Genomic DNA, 22,536 nt, shown 5'->3' on the forward strand with positions numbered 1-22,536 from the left:
GTTTCCTTTCTAAATTGAGGAATCGGTGAAGCGCCTGTTGATAGGAGTCACCTAGCTGATCCAGGCTTGGTCGAAGCGGTAAGCGAACTGAATACTCGCCAGTCGGCAGACGCTTAACATTGGCCTGAAAGTGTGCCTCGCAGTCACGCTCCTTTCTGTTTGGTGATGACTCAGGCTCGGTACAATATTCCAGCTCCCAAAACCGACGGATTAATTCGTCAATCTGTGCATTCGTCTGCAGATGCGAGTCTACCAGCAGATCTCAGATCAGATTCGTCACTAATCGCCTAGCCACGAGCGATGATTTTCCTGCATGTGGAGCACCTCCAGTCGCGACCCAATCAAAGCGAGTCTTTTGCAGTATCGGCAGTTAAGCAGGTTGATCGGGGCCAGCGCGATTTTGTACATTGATGACGGCAGTGGCAAGTAGGACGACATCGTGCTTAAGATGCTGGTCGATGGAGAGTGTCGACGATGAGGTTGCCGCCAGGATGTTTTGAGATGACGAATAAGTTTCGGCATCTTGAACATTGTGTGAGCTAGAAGCAACGCTGTGACTGCTTGTGTTGCCAATATGCAACAGGCTATGATGTTTTCTTTCACAGACTCTGCAAGTGCTGAAACCACAACTCTCAACTGATGTCCCCTTTGCAGGCAATTAAGGCACAAGGCGCAAGCCGTTTGGCTTCATGAAGGCGCAGCGAGGGCGATAATTTCGCGAATTGCAGACATTTATAATTGGAGTGGTCTGCGGCTTCACAAAATACACACGCATATGTTGTCAATTCTTGGTCACCACAAACGTTCTTCTACTACTGTTGTTCTGGACCACCTGGGAGCCATTGCCGTCGCGTGATTCCATTTTCCAGCCTTTGACAACGCTTCTCAATAAAAGCTGTAAGCCGCTCACATGATGGTATGACGTCCAACGGCGCATCATCCTCCCAGCTAGCTTGCGTTATCTAGTTTTTGCAGCAGTGTGTGTATGATGATGCGCACTTGTGTCGTCGCACCCTTTTCCACCTTTCTTAAACCCAAAATGTAAGCAATATGTGCCTGAAAACAAGACGCTTGTTATTAAAACGCTTATCAAGCAGTTCTAAGGCGGCGTCATAATTAGCGTTTGACATTTCCAACGAGCGAATTGTATCCAGCGCTGTTCCTTTGAGGCATGACCGTAGATGCTGAAGTTTTTCAATGTTGGTCAAATACGGATCCTTATCAATGACCGTGGTGAACATATTCGAGAAGTCAGACCATTCTGTGTAGCCTCCACTAAGCTCCGGCAATTTAAGTTCAGGCAATCGAGAGTGGATTGGAACAACAAAAGTAGAGCGCGGATCATCAGCTGCGGCGGAATTGAAAGTGGAGCAATGTAGAGTCTGCTGAATCTTGCTTCGATTTCCGCACTCGCGTTGAAGGGACACTCGTAGCCGCCTAATGGTTGACTTAAAGCTTGACTGAAGATCCTCTTCAAATTTCGCCTGCAGGTCAGATGCGATGCATATGAGATCTTGCAGCTCGTAGTCATCAACATCGCGAAGTCGCACGGGATCAAGTTCAGAGGACAGTCTATTGACTCGATCACTTAAATTCTTAATCTTTACTTTGAGAACTGCAGCCTGTGTGCCAACCGCCACTTGATTAGCAGATTTCGCCTCATTTTCATTTGCACTTGCACCTTCATCAAACATTGTTAATATAGCGCATAACAAAGTTCACACAGCCGACCTACAATACATAATTTGCGCGCACAAGTATTTGTTCGAGCGAGATAGCGTAAAGCCGGTTAAAGCGCGCAACGATTAACGGCGATTTTGCTACGGCGTCTATGTACAACGACAGACTGTATGCATATGCACAGGCATGCGGTTAAGTACAGGGCACTTATTATAATTTACAAAATGTTATAATAGTGCTCGGCAGTCAACTCGAAATAGTTGTGCCTTGCTTGCGATCAAACGAAAAACTAAACTATATGCAAACGACCGAAATTGAGCTCCGCTCAGGGCCAATGAAGAGAGTAGGCAGCAACTTACAAAGACCAAACATCATTTGCTCTTAAGCTGTTATTATGTTATTTTTCATCTGCTGTTACTGCACGCAGCCGTCGCTGTTATCTCTACCGGTCACTTGACCAAACAAGCTTTTTCACCACAATTTGCAATCTTGCACGCTATTTCACAATGTGACGACACCGTTATTTCCTTTGTTCGGTGAACACAACTCGTTTACCTTATCGTATTTTAAAATTTTACTTCTGACACCATGTAATAATTATTTAATTATTATAATTAAAAGACTATAATTATTTACGTTGAATAATATAGCTTGGTTTATTGTCTGTTTAAATTGTCTTGTCTTGGTGATGGTTGACGCCCAACTGCCTACTCTATATATCTAGGGACTTGCATTGATGGGTGTGTTCCTAATAACTACATGAATAGTTCATCGATTAGCAGCGACACCTAGTGATGAACTATGCTTGTTAAGTATCGAACAAGCAATATTATTACAATCGACATTCTGTTTATTGAGCAAATTGGGTAAAGAATAAGAAATAGAGTCACCAAACATGATATGTTGCTTCTAGAATATTATATATATGTCAAGTATCTTTCATTTAACACCTATCGCCACCTCCCCGCTACCACCACATAGCTATAAATCATGTTAATAGCCCAACTTATATTGTCAGCCAATTTAAGCCACAATTTAAATGCAATTGACTTTTTCAGAATATACAAATATTCTATGGTACAATAAGATATACTGTAGAAAATTTCACAAAGATCGGTAAAGAAAAAACCAAAGTTATATGCGACTGCGCGATTGGATGGCACAGCAGCTTTAATAATTTCTGTATACATGTACACACACATTCATGCGCGTCTGCTTCGCATTCTAACAGCATGATAATTGCGACTTTTTTCTGTTATGCTCCTTTTTATACCCTGAACCCATTAAAAATGGGTATTATTTGTGGAAAATCCATTTGTGGAAAATCCAAATGTATGTAACAGGCAGAAGGAAGTATCTCCAACCCTATAAAGTATATAAATTCTTGATCAGCATCAATAGCCGAGTCGATTTAGCCATGTCCGTCTGTCTGTCCGTCTGTCTGTCCGTATGTATGAACGCAATGATCTCAGAACCTATATGAGATAGAGACTTGAAATTTGAGATGTATGTCCTCCCAGTGCCGGCGCAGATCAAGTTTGTTTTCGATAATTGATAACTTACTCATTTTCCAAACAATCGATAAGAATTGATAACGATATTCTGTTCTTTGGGTAATTTTTGTAAATAATAAAAACTAGAGTCACCAAACTTGACATATAGCTTCTCAAATAGAATATATACATACATATATATATATATATATATATATATATATATATATATATATATATATATATATATGTATATATATATATATATATATTTGATGTTGGAAGAAGAAGGTTCAGGGTATCCCCTAGTCGGGAGCTCCCGACTAGAACCTCTTACATGTTTACTTATAAATCAATTGCATATATGATAAGCAAAGTATGTATCAAAATATCATAAAACAAGTTATATCTAGAACATTGATACTACGAGCTTGGATACTCAATTTACTTTTGAGAAATTACAACAGGGATTGCTCAGACCTTTTGGTTCAGATGTTTCGGGTTTGGCGAGCACAACAGTGAAAGTGTTAATTATACCCTGAACACATTAAATATGGGTAAAAATGTATATTGTGTTTGTGCAATTCGCAAATGTATGTTACAGGTAGAAGGAAGCATCTCCGACCCCATAATCATCATCAATAGCCGAGTCGATCTCACCATCTCCGTCTGTCTGTCTGCCCGTCTGTCAAGGATCTCAGAACCTATAAGAGCTAGAGACTTCAAATTTTAGATGTAAGTGCTCGTAGTGCCTGCGCAGATCGAGTTTGTTTCCGATAATCGATAACTTACTCCGTTTCCAAGCAATCGATAAGAATCGATCTCCTGTTTTTTTGGGCAATTTTGGTAAATAATATGCGCTAGAGTCACCAATCTTAACATATAGCTTCTAAAATAGAATATATATATATGCATTTCATATTGGAAGAGAGTTCAGGGTATCCCCTAGTCGGCAACTGCCGACCAGAACCCCTTACTTGTATTTATTTTGTTTTAGTAGTGTATCGTTTCTACTTTGTTACTATTAGCTTTTATGATTTCCAATTGCCTGTTATAATAATTAAAAGGTCTTTCTGTGATAGAAATATGGTTTTCGTTGTCTTCCTGTGCACTGTGTATTGTTGCGGCTATGCTATCTGGAGTTTCGCATAATAGATTAGTTTTCTTTTCCTATATATAGTTTTCTATATAGTTTTCTTTTCCAGGGACATATTTGATGAGGTAATCAAAATCATTTAGCTTGACTTTCCATCTTTGAAGCTTCATATTATGTTTTTTCATGCTATTAAACCAAGCTTGAGGTTTGTGATCGCTTAAGATCTCGATCTTCTATGGAATAGATAGGACTTGATTATTTGGTGGCCCAGAAAATAGTTAAAAGTTCTTTTCTATTGCCGCTTAGCTCCCCGGTGGCTCCATGAGATGTTTGGCAATTGCCTTATTTGGCCTAGTGCTTGCGAAAGGTGTTGCTCACTTAGTTGCAGTACTGGCTCATTTGGTTTTGCCATGGTATTCACTTTCGCTTTTTTTCGCTGTTTTGTTCGTGCTGTAGTCCATTGGTTTCGGCATGGCGTTATACCAATGGCGCGATACCAATGAGTGGGACTTTCAGGGATTAAAGGGAAAATCTATTTGGCGAAACTTCAGATAGCGTAGCCGCAACAATACACAGTGCACAGGAAGACAATGAACACCATACGCGGTATAGGTGTACTGTGGACAAGTTCCTGTATATACGCACCGACCATAGACCGGTGGTAAAGTTCAAGAAAAATCCACGTAGAAGTTATGGGTCCCCGAAAGTCTGAGGAATGCACCTCCTTACATGCTGGCATGCAAAAATGCATCCGCCCCCATCAGTTCTGGTCAGGCTTGACAAAAGCCGTAAGCGACTGTTTTCGCTCGTGAACACTTATTAGGACCGAGTAATTCGCTCGATGCTATCTGCCATTCGCTCCTATCTTATGAATGACCACACTGAGTGGGATGCACACCTAACGAGCATTTTGGTAAAACGCCTTCAAAATTATAATTATTATATAATCCGATGACCACATCGCTCACAGAAGTTGTTTTCCAAACATTATGAAAATGCTGATGACTACTAAAACTGCCTTGTTCCTGAAGAGTTGCGTAAAGCTGTAATCAACTCTTGCCCCGATCCGCCGTGATGGGCGCACTGCGAGATAGCTAAATACTTAGAGCGTATTCGAAGTAGTTTTTAATGGCCAAAAACGGTCAGAAATGTATAATTAATAATCAGCGACAATGAAACTCAGTTAAAAAGCGACGAATTCCTTGATTTCTAAATATTCCGTAAATTAAATTGTACTAAAAGAAATTCCGTTCACCAATCAATTGGATCCTTATTCTGTAGTCGTTGCTTAACATATGATCACCTATAGTTTGTAAGCAGGTGTCGATTAGAAAGTTTTTACCAACTCCAACGAAGTTTCTGACCAATATCACGCAATGTCAACATCATTGTCCAAATGACCGAATTGAAGTTCAGTGGCCTAGCCCACCCAGCTGGACTGCGGAGTGTTAATTGTTAACTTAGGCAGTTTAGTAGCTTTCATTTTACAATTTACATTTTTATACCCTGAACCCATTAAAAATGGGTGGATAGGGTAGGTCGTGATCTGCGCTAAAAAACTAACAAAATTGTTTCTTTCCCAGCCAAAGACTTTGCCAGAGCAGTGGATAACAACACATTCAAATATGCTGTTATGTATGTACATTCACACGCATACAAACATAAATGCTTGCACGGCCCTCATAGAGCCGAAGTTAAGAGAAAATTCTATTTTTAGCTTTTTCGTTCTCTCGGCTGTAAGAGCGTAATGCTACAGATTTCGTTTTCGTTCTCAATTTTCAAAAAATCAAGCTGCATAGTAGCATTTTGTTGTATGGCGTTACTCATCTTAGTGTTTATATTGTCTTTGGTAGCATTTTGTTGTATAGCGTTATTCATCTTAGTGTTTATATTGCCTTTGCTAGAGCCTCATACTGGTTTTGCACGATAGCTTTTTACACATATATTTTATTTGTTTCGACATGTGAACACATGGAAGTTTTCAATTGTAAATATTATTTGGGTTTGTTTTGCTTCGATCATTTTGTTTGTTATTAATTCCTAAACTTAAGTAAGCCTTGTAACCATATGTATTTTAACTTGTAATAAACTTGTACATTATACTCTGATCGTCATCAAATTAAGCAAAAGATGTATAACCCGAATATCATTTTGAATTTCAATTTAAAGACTGAACGTTAATACTGCTGGAGTAGTTTTTGAGCTCCTTTGAGCGTTCTGGTCCACAAGCACAGTAGCATTCTATATAGCAGGGAAGTACTTTCACATCTCAGCTTAGAGTTCATCAACTTCTGCTTCACTTTTATTTTTATTTTCTAATACTGTGCTACGACTAGTTACGACAAGGTCCGAAAGAGCTTAAAAATCCATCCTACTGCCCTGAGCAAGGCCGAGCCCCTTTTTAGGCAGGGTGAGCTCCGTAAAATGTACTTGTGCACTTTAAATGGGGCTCGAATAGTCATATTTGGCCAGAAGAATCATATTTAGCCCCGATATATATACTGACAGAACTAAGTAAAACAGAAAATTTGTATAAGTATAAGCGCTAACGGTGCTATTCCAGGGAATGACTTTTAAAATTGTACTACATTGGTTCAATAAAACCGAAACTGTGCATGTTGGATTATTTCAAAACGTAATTCTTTTATTAATACCCAATTGATGTACCTATACCTTATTGTAGTTTCAGTTTACTAATATATGATTTTAGTATCTATAAAACATGCTTTGTAGTGTAATCCTAAATTATAATTGCTTTAAATACCGTATTAATTACCGCTTTAATTATTTTTTAAATAACGAAAATGGTGCGTAAAATTTCTATTAAGCGTGGCGTTGAAGACTTACTCTCATAGCAACCAAAGATAGGCTGCATTGATCCTATGCAATGACACGAGTACTGAAACGGAATTGACCAAAATAACATGCAAGCTCAAATTTCATAGGTTGTGTTTTTAAACTTGGGTGGATAATAATGAGGGGTCTCCATTAATACTGTTACTATTCCTAAATCTCGTCCAAATAAAAGACCAAACACTCGAAATACACCTGATGTATCTAATATTTGCTCAAACCAAAATGTTTAATTTACAGGGAGCAACCTCCGACTCTAAGAGAAGAGAACTCAGAAGACTCAGAAGAGAAAATACACCATATTATTCCAAAATCCCTTGAAAGTTATCAGGCTAGTATACATTTAAATCTACCTAGTCGAATAGTCCGGGAAGTTTCTTAACTTGAATGGAACAATGACAAATAGGCATATTGTTGGTCATTACATTGGCTTGTAAGCGATAGAATCTCAAATGTGATTTCGAACAGGCATTTGAAATTTAGTAGCTCGGCAAAGAATATTTATATTGAAAAAATGATTTATAGAGTAATTCGTTTAAGCTCGCAGTATCTTCATAGGAACCTAGAGTTGTAGTATCAATTGCAAATCTTTTGTTTCGGGGTTTTGCTTCAAACTTGTCTTGTCGAGTTCATCGGGCTTCAGAAAATATGGGTGCGTTTAACCTATGTAATTGCTTTATGGAATGATATCAAACCAGCGTTATATCACCAGCGTGATATAGATATGAAGAATGCTATACGACGTCGTAAATTATGAATCTTTTAACGATTTTCTAGTCACAATGCTTGTCATTGCCGATGCTTTAAGAGAATCCATGTGTGAACGCGACACGGAAATAGTATTAGACACAACTTATGGTCTGAATTTCAATATGAAGTTTTACAGGTAGATACTCAAAACCTGGCAATTCCGCTAGAAAAATAAAGCAGGAATGTATTAGAAGTTTCGAATCGTAACAATTTTCTTGTTCTAATACTGTAAAGCTTGCTGTGAATGAAATTTTCATTGATGGTTAAGATGAAGAGTCTTGTGACTTAGGGCCCCAGAATGTCGGGAAGATCTGTACAATACGCTCTACAGATGAACCGAAATGCTGGTGCTCCAAGAACATATAAGCCCGCCGAAACCGAAGACTTTGAAAGCGGATGTCCATCATTAATCTTAACTCTATCTTATCTTAACGCTATGTCTGAAATATCACCGGATTTACCACATGCCACATAATGTACTCCCTTTAGATCCCTGCAAATATGTCTTATTTTTGTCTCTAGTAGTTTAGCGGTAAATTGTAATGTAATATTAGCATTCACTGGATGTGTCGCCTTTGTAAAACAAAAATTGGGTCAGTGTGTATATCTAATGGAATATATGAATGAAAAAGAGTTTAATAATTTCTACGTAAAATACATTTTTCCAGCTTTTATTAAAACTGTGTTTGTCAGAGTGCGCTCTGATTGAACAGTAATTGGAAATTAACGCGCGCTACAAGCACTATTCCCGCCATGACTGCCATTAGTATCCACATAGGTTTTCATTCTGCACGGTTGTGCTTTGGGAAGCTTGCCTATCCTTTCCGATTTTATTATGGTACATTACAGAAGTGTCACGATTACATTTTTATGTCGCGTGGGACATTTAAGTCTACCGAAAACTTAATCCGAGTGTCTTATTGGGAAAAGAAAAGATTTGTCTTCCGGTCAGAAAGGCGCATTCTCTCCCTCACACCATCATACCATCAACATGGAAGATTAGGCCTTGCCAAAAATCTAGAAAAATACGCAAGAAGGCTTTGCGTAAGAAAGCGACGCAGACTTCACAGGTTCCGCCCTATCGATCTCCCAAGCCGGATAGGATAGACAAAAGCTAAATCGAATAATAAAAAGATAAACTTATAAAACTCTATAATTAATGTTAAGTATGTCAATCCCCTTATTGTACAGCTAAATTAAGATGCTTCAGAATAATGGAAATATAATAATGAGCATGACTACGAGGAAACTAGCAAGACCTTCGTTGCATACATTTGCACACAATCATTTTATCTATTTTACGCATTTATAATGGCCTAATGGTATAAAAAATGGAGCATTAAAAATTTTGTTAAGGGTAGCTTAAAAGCTGCGCGAGCTTGGATCATGCTTATAAAAAAAGTCATGCGATAGTTTTTCACTCCCCGGATATTATTTATCAAAGTCCCATCCATTTAAGAAAATACGATGCGTCCTAAAAACTTAATTTAGTAGTATATTGAAAATATATAGAATTTTTTAAGATAGCCTTAATTTCGTGATATTTGATATTTCGTAATCCTGGCTTTTTAGATGGAAATCCTGGTGCGAGAGATGCAAGATCAGGAACATGGCGTGCCAGTGCGTCAACAGAAGATGTTCCTTACATCCATTCCATATGCTTTCATGGGTAAGTAAGATCCATAATTAAGTGTGAAAAACTTGAAAATTTCGAACACACATTCATTACCACACAGGGTACGATCTTATTGAGTGGCTAATGGACCATCTTCAGGTAGAGGAGTCAGAAGCACTGAATATTGCCAATCAACTATGTCTGCATGGCTACTTTTTCCCTGTCAACGACTCCAAGACTCTCACAGTAAAAGACGACTCGTCACTCTATCGCTTCCAAACACCTTACTACTGGCCCTGGCAACACAGGGTACCGGACAATGTCGAGTATGCCATTTATTTAGCAAAGCGGTCACTTCGCAACAAACAGCGCCATGCACTAGAGGACTATGAGGCAGAGGCTTTCGCTTCATTACATAAGAACCTGAAAGGCAAGTGGGACTTTATTTCTATGCAAGCCGAGGAGCAGGTTCGACTTGCGAAGGAGCGTAAAAAAGGTGACAAGATTGTTGGCGACTCTCAGGAGCGCGCTTATTGGCGCGTTCACCGTCCACCACCCGGCTTGTTTACGCCTCTCGAACCTTGTCCGGTGCCGTCACGGGATCGCCAGGGCCAGAAACCTAACAAAAGAAAGACTCCAGATGATATACAACGTGAGGTGGAATTTCTGCTAAAGACTTTAAATCGAACACGCATGAAAATGTCACAAGCCTGTCAATCTCTTGTTTGCTACTCGGAGACGTTTATTGAGTACGATTTCTTTCTACAACCAGCGCTGCCCTCAAACCCTTGGGTTACTGAGGATATTGCCTTCTGGCAGTTAAACAGCACTTATGTAGATATACCCACTGAAAAGCGTGTGAAACGCTGGGCCATTTCCATTGAAGAGCTCATCTCTGATCCCACGGGACTACAAGAGTTTACAACTTTTCTGGAAAGAGAGTATTCCCACGAAAATATACGTTTCTGGATTGCAGTGAATCATCTCCGCCGCTCCGCACACTCGCAAGTGGAGCGCAAGGTTAAAGAGATATTTGAGTAAGTAAATAATTGTAATGATTACTTGTACCGTTCTCGCACTGTATTTTTATTTGCAGAGAGTTTCTTAAGCCAGGAGCGCCGTGCGAAATCAACATCGATGGCAAAACCATGGAAAGTGTTCTCCGTGGTCTTAAAAATCCTTCGCGTTTTACTTTTGACTCGGCATCGGAGCATATATATATGCTGCTGCTGAAAAAGGATTGTTATCCACGCTTTGTCCGTTCCGAGCACTACAAACGTCTTGTTGATAGTGGTATCCAGCCTTCGCATAAAAAACGATTCTTTTATTTTGGCGCTGTAAGTGGAGCCAAGAAAAAGATGACTGCTGCTCTTTCATGCCAACCAAATCAAGGCGAAATGACTAAGGCTACAAATAACACCGTCACAGCTAGCGGTTCCATTACCCATGTACCACCAGAAGGTGGTACTAACCCGTTACGTCGGGGTAGTGATCGTAGCCTTACTAGCTCGGCACTTGAGCTAGGAGCCATTGCCGTTATTACAAATACTGGCTCCCAAGTCCCACATTCTCACTCCCAAAATAACCTATGTGAGATTTCATGCAGGTAAGATGCGACCACTTCTCTTTCTATGAATGTGTTTTATCTTTTTAATTATCAGCTAAAATATCAAACACATTGTGTGCTTCGCGCTTTCCTTAGGTATTAGGTGTGATAGTCACCAAGATAGGTCTTAATCTAGAGGGAAAGGATCTCCTGATTTATGGTCAAATGGGCAAATCACATCGCTGACAGAAGCGACAGTGACAGAAACAGACACACACGATGTGACGCAACGACTAAACAGCCAATCGTATGTACCGTCGCCGGGGACTCATACGCTACAATTATAAAAATCAGTTCATTAGAAACCGATATAAAAATAAATAATTTGACCTTGGCATTGTGGTTAAATGCTTTTAGTTATATAATGTGCCGTAATTTTACACTCTCACGAAATCTTAGAAAAATATGCCCATAACTAAGGATCAAAGAAGAAATCTTTTTGGTAGCCATGCGATTAAGTGAAACTTCATTTTAAAATTCCTCGTATAAATAGATTGTATATGTATAACACACATTTAAGGATCAAACGTTGCATAGTTGAAGCGATTTTTGCAACCACCCACAAGTTTGGATTTACCACTCTCGGCTTCCGGTAACCATTTTCCCAGGACCTTTTATTTGATTTTCGGATATTTATATAAACGTTCTACTTCAGGATGAGTTGTGCATAATCGAGAGCCTTTATTATAGTGCTGGCGATATAAATAAGCCAATAAATTTTCAATACTGTGTATATTGTAATAGTGTAATAGTAATGATTTATTTATTTATTTAAGTTCTTGGTGGTTTTTTTTCTTTTTTCCCACAACGTCTTCTTTATTCTGCGACTGTAAATACACTGCCTCAAATTTCATTTCGTCAGCCTTTCTTCTTATCGATATTACATTTAATTCCTTATCGATATATACTTATGACGGTGTTATACTTATCATCACTAACCAAACAACATATAGACTAGACATGAGTACCAGAAGTAGACACAAAATGTATCGGTGGCATCTGGTCCAAACTCGCGAGTAAGGGAGTAAGATATACATATGATGTATTTTTGAACCGCTTACTCTACAGGAAAGTGCTGGGCGCACTCGCTTCCATATGATTTGTGCGATAGAACGGCAACGCTGTTAACTTTTATCTCGCTCGCACTTACTCTCAGCTCTCAATGCTCTCTCTATGTTTAGGGATCGTTTCAATGTGTGTGTTTGTGTATTTGACCAACCAGCAAAACTGCGCACAAATTCAATTTTTCCCAAATGCTGAGGCATTTCTACCCTTTTGAAGGCACGAGTAATATGAAATAGAGAAAGAGTTTGCCACGTCGATGCGAAATTCTTGCATTTTAGCTCGCTATCGTTGGTAAGGGTACCCAAGCGTTGCCATGTGTGCATTTAGAATATTTTGGACTCGCTATACACGCATACTTGCATATTTTGTGTATGAATAGAAGCATTTATGCGCTTGTGTGCCTGTTGCTTGTCTGCCTGCCTGCCTGTCCCCGATGCAAATTTAACTAAATTTTAGGATTTCTGATTTTGGACATCTACACATAGACACACACATACAAATGTCTGCGAATGGGCTGATCATGGGCGCAAAAGAAAATACATTATTGGCACGCGTCTGACGCGCGCCCTTCTTTTTAATGATTTTGAAGAATGAATGTTGACCCCTTATTACCTGCAGCAGTTCGTAGGGTCGAATGGGTCATCTTTTGGCAAGCACCTGCATATGGAGGTCAAGTGACTGATCACCAAAATTATTAAAACTATAAAAATATAGTCGCTCTTTTTTTTTAATTTGGTATATTTTAATATTTTTAGATTTTACTCAAATTTCATTCAAAAATGATATTTTCTTTTGCGCCCATGATCAGCCCATTCACAGACATTTGTATGTGTGTGTCTGTGTGTAGAGGTCCAAAATCAGAAATCCTAATCTTGTTAAATTTGCATCGGGGACAGGCAGGCAAGCAACAGGCACACAAGCTCATAAATGCTTCTATTCATACACAAAATATGCAAGTATGCGTGTATAGCGAGTCCAAAATATTCTAAATGCACACATGGCAACGCTTGGGTACCCTTACCAACGATAGCGAGCTGAAATGCAAGAGTTTCGCATCGACGTGGCAAACTCTTTCTCTATTTCATATTACTCGTGCCTTCAAAAGGGTAGAAATGCCTCAGCATTTGGGAAAAATTGAATTTGTGCGCAGTTTTGCTGGTCGGACAAATACACACACACACACATTGAAACGATCCCTAAACATAGAGAGAGCATTGAGAGCCGAGAGTAAGTGCGAGCGAGATAAAAGTTAACAGCGTTGCCGTTCTATCGCACAAATCATATGGAAGCGAGTGCGCCCAGCACTTTCCTGTAGAGTAAGCGGTTCAAAAATACATCATATGTATATCTTACTCCCTTACTCACGAGTTTGGACCAGGTGCCTCCGATAGTTTTTGTGACAACGCTGTTTGTATGGGATGTCCAGTCTATATGTTGTTTGGTTAGTGTTATCATAGATAGCGACACTCTAATAACATAGCTAGGGCTACACATGATGATCTTATCCTATAACAATATTCTGAACAATTTTTTTTTTTGTAACTATTGTAATTTTTTAACAATTGTGTTTTTTCTAACAATGCAGGAAATCACCTAACGCAAGGTTTGACCACTTGGAGACTTCCGTAGATATCTTGTTAGCAGAAGCGAACAGTTCCGTATGTCCATGCGATGAATCAACTACAAATGCCCTACAAGATCCTACTGCACTTACGGCCGATAAAGTTGATATAACAGTTTTACCTTTATCTTCATGCTCGAGTGGGGTTAACGCCAAAGAAGTGTCAGTACCCCATACCAGGTAACCATTTTACTTAATAATTAGTACATTTACTTATTGACTCAGCGGTTCAAAAATACATCATATATATATCTTACTCCCTTACTCGCGATTTTGGACAAGATGCCACCGCTACTTTCTGTGCCTACTTTCCTGCACTGATGTCCAGTCTATATGTTGTTTGATTAGTGCTGTGATGTAAGCAAATGCATGCAACGCAACTTGCTCGTTCGGTACCAGAACACTGTAGACAAAAGGGGGGCGGGCATAAGCTGTCAAATGTTTAATTTAGCTGAGAAACGTCGTGCCTCTGTTTCTTTAACGCAAATGTATCCCACCTTAATAATATCCTCCATACTATTTTTAAACCCTTTGACTGAATATCGAAGGCGATTTAAGGAATGAGACATGATTTATTTTTTCTTAAATTAGCTGCTCTTACCGTGCTGGGAGTGTGCGACCAGAAGATTTCACGAAACTTATTGTACAAAACATCAAATGGTTGCGATACGCGCTCATTTCCTTAATTTTACACATTAAAAAATACATTTTTCACAAGTAAGACTACCTGAAAAGGGAGTTACCTGCACCTTCCTTTATAAAATACCAAATTCGGAACGCGCTGCGCGCTTGTTTGCTGTAGTATTAAACATGCCTGTACTGGAGTCGAACTCGTAACTCTCTCACACATCTAATAAAAATTTAGAAAAACGAAGTGAAAGCTCGGCACGAGACAAACGCACTTGTTATTCTATTGAAATGTATACTTGTGTCTGCATAAGTAAAAATGTGCTCGAAAATTCTTGCGCTTGCAGCCACGTGGTCAAACAATAATTCCTTAACTTCTCTTAAGTAACTTACGTGCTTCTGATCTGGATAAAAATTTCAGAGGTGAATTTTATTGACCGATTTAACATACCTATTTTTTTCTTAAAAGGACAACAGCATTAAAATTGTGGTTTAAATTCGTATGTAGTTCCAATTATTTATATATTTATATATATATGTAAATATTATATGTTATATATTTTAGAACTGTCATATTAGTTGACTCTATCTTTTAAATCCTAAGAGGTTTGTCAAAGAGAACTTTATTTCTATGGCGATATATATTGATTGTTTCAATAATAAACTTCTACTACCCGCGCATTAGGCCAATTTTACCGATATACCAATCACTGTTTCGGAACATGGTACCCATAATACAAGAACAGGTCATCCACTTAAGCCGTTTTGCACGGTACCACAATTAAAATTACAATAACAGAACGTGCGCAAAGTAGATGGAAAGTTACAGAAACATAATTGCATATTATAGCCTTTAACTCAACCCACCTTACGGAGCACAAAGTCATGACTTTGAAAAACTCAAAACAAGGCCCTACATTCCAGCTCCCATTCGCTGCAACAAGTGTCATCGCCCTAAACATACTTACCTTTACTGCTTGCAAAAACGACAAGCATTTGCCACATGCAAACATCACATAAATGAAGAAACAAATAAAGAACAACAGCAGCGGCGATAATTATTAAGTAAATTAAGAACCAAATAAACTGATAGGAGCAAAATACATATTTCCAATGAAAAGATGTGCCCAATTTATATAAAACAACAAGAAATAATCGCAAAACGACTGGCAAGCTATTTAATATATACTCATAAGTAAAAGCACTGTGAGGGTGGCCCAAAATACTCTGAAACGACGAAAGCGACCCAACCTGACACATTACCAACTGGAAACAAGTAAGAGGTTCTAGTCGGGAGATCCCGACTAGGGGATACCCTGAACCCTCTTCTTCCAACATCAAATGCATATATATATTCTATTTAAAAGCTATATGTCAGGTTTGGTGACTCTAGCTCTTATTAAGAGTAAGTTATCGATTATCGCAAACAAACTCGATCTGCGCAGGCACTAGGAGCACATACAAATCAATTTCAAGTCTCTAGCTCTTATAGGTTCTGAGATCCTTGCGTTCATACATACGGACGGACGGACAGACAGACAGACGGAAATGGCTAGATCGACTCGGATATTGATGTTGATCAAGAATATATATACTTTATGGGGTCGGAGATGCTTCCTTCTGCCTGTTACATACATTTGGATTTTGCACAAATACAATATACCCTTTTACCCATTTTTAATGGGCTCAGGGTGTAACAATAGGGTCACCAGCTTAAGTAGCGCTACTCTTAGAGATTGTAATATTTTTTTGCCCATTATTATACCCTTGCAGAGGGTATTATAATTTTGTCGTGAAATGTGTAACGCATAGAAGGAGACATCTCCGACCCCACAAGGTATATATATTCTTAATCAGCATCAACAGCCGAGTCGATATAGCCATGTCCGTCTGTCCGTCTGTCTGTTTCTATGCGAACTAGTCCCTCAGGTTTAAAGCTATCTTAATGAAACTTTGCAGAACTCCCTCTTTCTGTTGCACGCAGCACATATGTGAAAACCATCAAACTGAATCGGACCACTATATCATATAGCTGCCATAGGAACGATCGGTCGAAAATTAAGTTTTTGTATGAAAAAACATTTTGTTTATCAAGATATCTTGACCAAACTCGGCATTTATTAGTTTTACTAAGCTTTTCGTATATATGCAAAATCCTATTAAGTTCGGAACACTATATCATATAGCTGCCATAGGAACGATCAGTCGAAAATTAAGTTGTATGAAAAACATTTTGTTTATCAAGATATCTTGACCAACGGCATTTACTATTTTCCCGGTACTTCTTAGATGGGGGCAAAGCACTATGAGCATTATGAAAAGGTTGGGTCTGCAAGGTTATTAGATCTTTGGCGTGCCGAAGATAGCCCTTGTTTCTCGTTTTAAATGATTCTGGACCACTTTGAGTTGGCTGATATTAAGTAAGACGGTTTATTTTTCAAGCCTTTGGAAGAACTGACCTACGTCGAGAATTCCATTGGTGTACATACGGCTAACGTCAATTCTTCCTATACCATTTTTCCATGCTTTAGTAAGCATATCGAATCTGTTATTTGCAAGGTCACTAATTTTACCTCATCGTATACAATGACTTCGTATATGTTGGGCTTAGAAGCTTTATTTAGAGTTTGCCATGGCAAATCTTATTGTTTAAGTTCTTTTCCTGCTCAGGAATTTTTCTGTTTACTTTGGTTGTGACTATCAGTATTTTAATATATCTTTGGATATTTTTTAGGTCCTTGATTGTTATTCTGGACAATGCAAGCGCGGTATGATTGTCTTTTCCCTTAAGATATTCCGCAATTTAATCATACTCTTCTAAATCTAATCTCATACGTATCAATTTTAAGCTTGGGTTATACATAGAAAATAAATAGGTTTGTGGTCTATGGTCGGTTTTAACTGTCAAGTGTTTGTCATAAATATATGGTCGAAAATTCTTAATTGCCCAATGAATAGCTGCTTATTCTTGTTCTGTTGTGTTTTTGTTACTTTTACTTTTGGTAAATGATCTTGATGCATATGTTACGGGTAGTTGAGTTCCATTATAATTTTGAGTTAAAACAGCTCCACATGCTTCTGTGCTTGCGTCTGTTCTGATACAAAATTCTTTATTAAAATCGGGATAATGTAGTAAAGTGGGTTTCATCAATTGAACTTTTAAATATTCAAAGGCTTTTTGACACTGATCTGTCCATTCAAATTTAACATTCTTTTTACATAATCTAGTTATATGACGTGATTAATCGGAAAAGTTGTTTATAAATCGTCTGTAGTATTTTCAAAATGCAACAAATCTTCTGGCACTTCCTGCGACTGTTGGGACTGGGTATTTTTCTAGTTCATCATGCTTCTGCTGTCTGGTGAAATACCTTTATCGGTGCACTTGTGACCTAAGAAGGTTTCTTCGTGTCTAAAGAATGCGCACTTTTCGGGGATCAATTTGAGGTTGTGCTTCCTACATAACTTAAAGAAGTTTGTAAAGTTTTTAATCATTTGCATTTCTGAGCAACCGATGACAATTAGGTCATCCATATATAGGAATGCCTGTGAAGGTTCGATACCTGAAAATGCAATTGTCATCATTCTTTGAGAGGAATTTGGCGCTATTTTAAACCATAAGGTAATTACGTGAAGCGGTAGGAGCCATTGCTTGTGGAAAATGACGTCATATTTCTGGAGTTTCCTTCGAGTTCTATTTGGTGAAATTCTGACAATAAATCTAGACATGAAAAATATTTAGCTCTACCCAATTGATCAAGAATATTATCTATTCTTGGTAGTGGAAATTTATCAGATAAGATTTTTTTATATGGCGATAGTCAATTCCTAAACGCCATCTAATAGTATCGCAATTTGGTACTGATTTATTCGGAACAATTGATAATGGACTGTTGTATTCAGAAACTAAAAGTTCTACTATTTTATCTTCAGTTAATTTTTCAACTTGTTTTTCTACTTCTTTTTAACTGTGAGGAATTTTGTAGCTCTTAATGAATACCGGTTCATCATCTTTCATCCTTATTTTTTGTTTGTAAAAATTATATGTTGATATCGATTCGGTTTCTATTCCGAATATGTCCACGTATTTTGTGCAAGATTCATTAAGTATTGTTTTAAATTGGAAAAGGGAAATTTGTATTCAATTTATTTTAAATGTCTTGTGAGGCGGCCATTAAGGTAGCTACCCCACAGTTCATAATTATAGTTATAGGATATAAGTATAGTATACTACGAAAACATTGTATTAGTAATCTTTTTTTGGGGGAGTGACCAACGCAAATAAAAAAAAAAAAACAAAAAAAAATAAACAACTCAGAGAGAGCGGAAAACCCAAAATGGAATCAGGTAAGTGCCAAAACCCGGGGATAGGTGTGCGTTGGATCACCAGCGGCGCAAGGAGGGGCTGGTGCCCATCGCCCAGGAGTTTGGGCTAGACAAGAAAGGTCGCTTGGAAGAGCTGCGTAGACAGCTATCCACCTACGTGCAGGAGGGTGGCCATTCGCCTGAGATCTGGGCTCGTCTTGCCGCGCTGGAGTCTCAGTTCGCGAAAACGTTGGAACCGCTACCCTGGGGTGTTCCATCCAACGTGGCTGAACGACCGCGCCCAAAGTCAGAACCTGAGCTTAGGAGCTCGCAATTATACGGGCGTCCGCAGCCGGCTATCCCTGGTGTGGCCGTCACGGCGTTGGAAGAGGCTCACGATCCCGGGGAAAACGGGGATCGCTGAGCTACCACGACCAACGTGGGTACGGGGCGGAACCCGATCGAGCCTATTAACGTCCCCGTACGCTTTCGCAAACGTTCCGGAATAAGTTCGGAAGTGGGGATGAGATACGATGGCCGCTCCGACCCCCTCGAGTTCTTGTAGAACCTAGAAGAACAAGCCATTACGTATGGTGTCGCCCTCGATAGATTGTCCCGGGTAATGAACGAGGTGTTCTTCGACAGAACCGCTCGGTGGTTCTTGAGCAGCGGGCTTAGAGATGTGCCATGGTCGGTGTTCAGGAGGGTCTTCTTGGAGTTCTTCCTGCCCCCACGCTACTTCGAAAGGCTTGAGGACGAAATCCGGTCCCGCAGGCAACGCGTGGGGAGTTCAAGGAGTACTTAATACAGCTGAGAGCTCTGATGCATCACGCAAGATACGAACTGGCACCCCGAATACAAACTCTACGTGCATCGGCAAGATTTCTCCACGCTGGCACAGCTGACAGCTGGCAGTGGAGTACAAGAAGGTGATGCGGCAGAGAGTGGAATACCCGGGAAGCAGAGCAGGGGATCAGGTGGTCGCGAGCTCAAGTGGTGTGGAGTGGGAAAGGACTGTACAGCGCCCGGGGGGACACCTTTGCTCGTTCCGGACTACTCCCTTCGGATCCGGAGCGATCGGATCCGGAGCGATCGGTGTGGGTAGACGAGCAACGGCCCCTGCGGAAGTGGCCCACCGAATGATGAACCAAGAGGCCGGAACCGGGTATGATCCGCAACGAACAGGTCGCAGGTGCGCACAGGAGGAAGTGTCACAATGCGCCCGTTTTGTTTTGTTGGGTATGTGGGCACCGGGGCAAAAGTAGCCAGGATTGTTGTCGCCGCACGGAGGCGATGGCAGAAGAAACGAAGAAAGAACCAAAGGAAGGCCTCCCAGGTCATGAAACGGGAGCACCTGCTCGGCAACAGAGGCAGGATACCAAGAAGGAACCAAAGGAAGGCCTCCCAGGTCAGGAAGACGGAGCACCTGCCCGGCAACCGATGGAAAGAGGAACGAGGAAGGGAACGTCGAAGGGGTTTCCCGCAGGATTGGACCAAGCGCTTAGGGAGTCCAAAAGGCGGCGAGTAGACTTTCAACAAGCCAACAAGCCATTAAAACAGCGATATTACCCGAAGAATCCAGTCATGCTGGTTGGGTGATTGACGAACAGGTAGATGAGCTGATGGTGCCATCGAGCCGTTGCGTAGTCCGCAAAGCGCCCCAATCGTCTTTGTCAAGAAGAAGACTGGCGAGTGGCGCATGTGTATTGACTATAGACAACTCTACGCGCATTCCGTCCCAGATACTTATCCTGTTCCCAATATTAATCATATCCTTGGGCGGTTGCGTCACGCCCGGTTCATCTCCACTCTGGATTTGAGCACGGGTACTAGTAGATACCGATGGAAGCCGATAGTCGGGAATGTACGGCCTTCATGGCCCCCGGAAGAATTTTTTTCCAATGGTGGTTGATGCCATTCGATTTACACTCGGCGTGTGCGACCTTCCAGGGAGCCTTAGACACGGTCATAGGGCCGGAAATGGTGCCTTATGCGTTCGCCTACCTAGACGACTTCGTGGTAATAGAAGCAACGAAATAGCAACATGAAGAGAACTTGAGGGAGGTGTTAAAAGCCGGTTAAAGGCGGCTAATATAAGGCTGAATAGGAAGAAGTGCAGTTTCTTCCGGGAGAGGTTGGTCTACCAAGGACATGTCATTTGTGGGGAAGCAATCCGTACCGATCCAGAGAAGGTGAATGCGATACGTAGCCAGATTCGTCCTACAGACTGACGCGAGCGAGTACGGCCTCGGCGCAGTGCTGACGCAGACGATAGAAGGGCAGGAGCGGGTTATAACGTACGTAAGGAGTACGAATTATTCCGCCACCGAGAAAGAGGACCTGGCAATCGTTTGATCGATACGGAAGCTGCGTTGCTACCTAGAAGGGTACCGGTTCGACGTGAAAGCGGGCCATTTGGCACTCAAGTGGCCTAATTCGATCGAAAGTCCGTTAGGAAAGATCGCGCGATCGGCATTGGAACTGCAACAGTTCCAATTTGACGTTCACTACCGACGAGGGAAGTTTAACGTCGTGGCCGACGCACTATCAAGACATCCTCTAGAGACATGTCAACAAGCAGTTGTAGCCGAGTCACCCTGTAAGTGGGTCGCGAGTATGCGTGCTAGAATCGCCGAGGACCCGGCCAAGTTCCCAGGCTACATAGAAGAGAATGGGCAGCTATAAAGGCAATTGGACCACCGGAAGGACGACGAAGACTACATTCCTTGGAAGCTATGTGTGGCCAGTGGTCAACGGCAGAGGGCATTGGCGGTCATCAAGGCGTGAAGAAAACTGTGTCGAGGCTAGCCTAAAATTACTACTGGCCGGGTCTGTTCCGTGACGCCGCCAAGTACGTGAAGTGTTGCAAAACCTGCCAAAAGTTCAAGAGCGAGCAACTCAAACCGGCTGGACGCATGCTGACGAGGCAGGTAGCGGAGCCAATGGCAGTAACTTGCGCCGACTTCGTCGAGCCCCTTCCACACTCGAAACACGGCAACACAATGCTATTAGTGTTTCATGATGCCTTTTCAAAGTGGGTGGAACTGGTTCCTCTTAGAAGAGCCACGGCGGCACATCTACAGACCGCATTCCGAGAGAGGATTCTAAGCAGGTTCGGCGTACCCAGGAGGTTTCGCGTGCGACAACGGAGTACAATTTACAAGCCGTAGTTTCAAGGCTTTTCTGGAGTCTTTGGGCGTAGAGATCCACCGCCCCGTACTGTCCGCGAGAAAATCCTGCCGAGAGGACCAGCAGGACCGTGAAGACCATGAAAGCGCAATTTATCGAGGGCCACCAGACTTCGTGGGACGAGCTTTTGCCGCTGGCGGCCAATACAAGTGTGGCAGATTCGACCGGATTCAGTCCTGCTTTCCTGATGTAGGAAAGGGAGCCGCGGTTGCCCGCCGCTCTGTACGATCAGGTAACTCCGGGGTCCGCAACTGATGTTACTAAGTGGAAATTATGTGGAATGTGATAGTTATTTCAAAGAAGTCCTATTGAATTCAGTCCTTTTGAGTTTATTGTTCCTTCACCAACACCTGATATTTGAGTCATGTTATGATATTCAATATCATAAAATGAATCTGAATTTTCTTTTATTAATGAAATGTCTCCACCAGTATCAACTGATAATGTATATAATTTTTTAGTTTGTTCATTTTTAAGTGAAACAAAGAGATTAAAGTTACGGTTAATAAAGTGAACTGTTTGTTTTACTATTTTTGACTTTATTACTCCAATAGCCAAGCGTTCAAATGGTCCTTTTGTCAAGTCAACCAGTTTGAGTGCTGTGATGAATCTTTGTAGATTCAATTTTTTCCCATT

General features: G+C 40.6%; 1 protein-coding gene across 1 annotated transcript in view; it reads left to right on the plus strand.

Annotated features, from left to right (window-relative positions):
* Positions 1 to 22,536, plus strand: part of LOC6636775 (uncharacterized) — a 132,435-nt gene that overhangs the window by 54,467 nt on the left and 55,432 nt on the right. Inside the window, exons 2-5 of the mRNA XM_002060196.4 lie at positions 9,445 to 9,541; positions 9,609 to 10,524; positions 10,584 to 11,093; positions 13,744 to 13,959. Of these exons, the coding sequence (XP_002060232.2) occupies positions 9,445 to 9,541; positions 9,609 to 10,524; positions 10,584 to 11,093; positions 13,744 to 13,959 (1,739 nt within the window). The remainder of the gene's footprint in view (positions 1 to 9,444; positions 9,542 to 9,608; positions 10,525 to 10,583; positions 11,094 to 13,743; positions 13,960 to 22,536) is intronic.

This window comes from Drosophila virilis, unplaced genomic scaffold, assembly GCF_030788295.1.
Source record: "Drosophila virilis strain 15010-1051.87 unplaced genomic scaffold, Dvir_AGI_RSII-ME tig00001822, whole genome shotgun sequence".
Lineage (NCBI taxonomy): Eukaryota > Metazoa > Arthropoda > Insecta > Diptera > Drosophilidae > Drosophila > Drosophila virilis.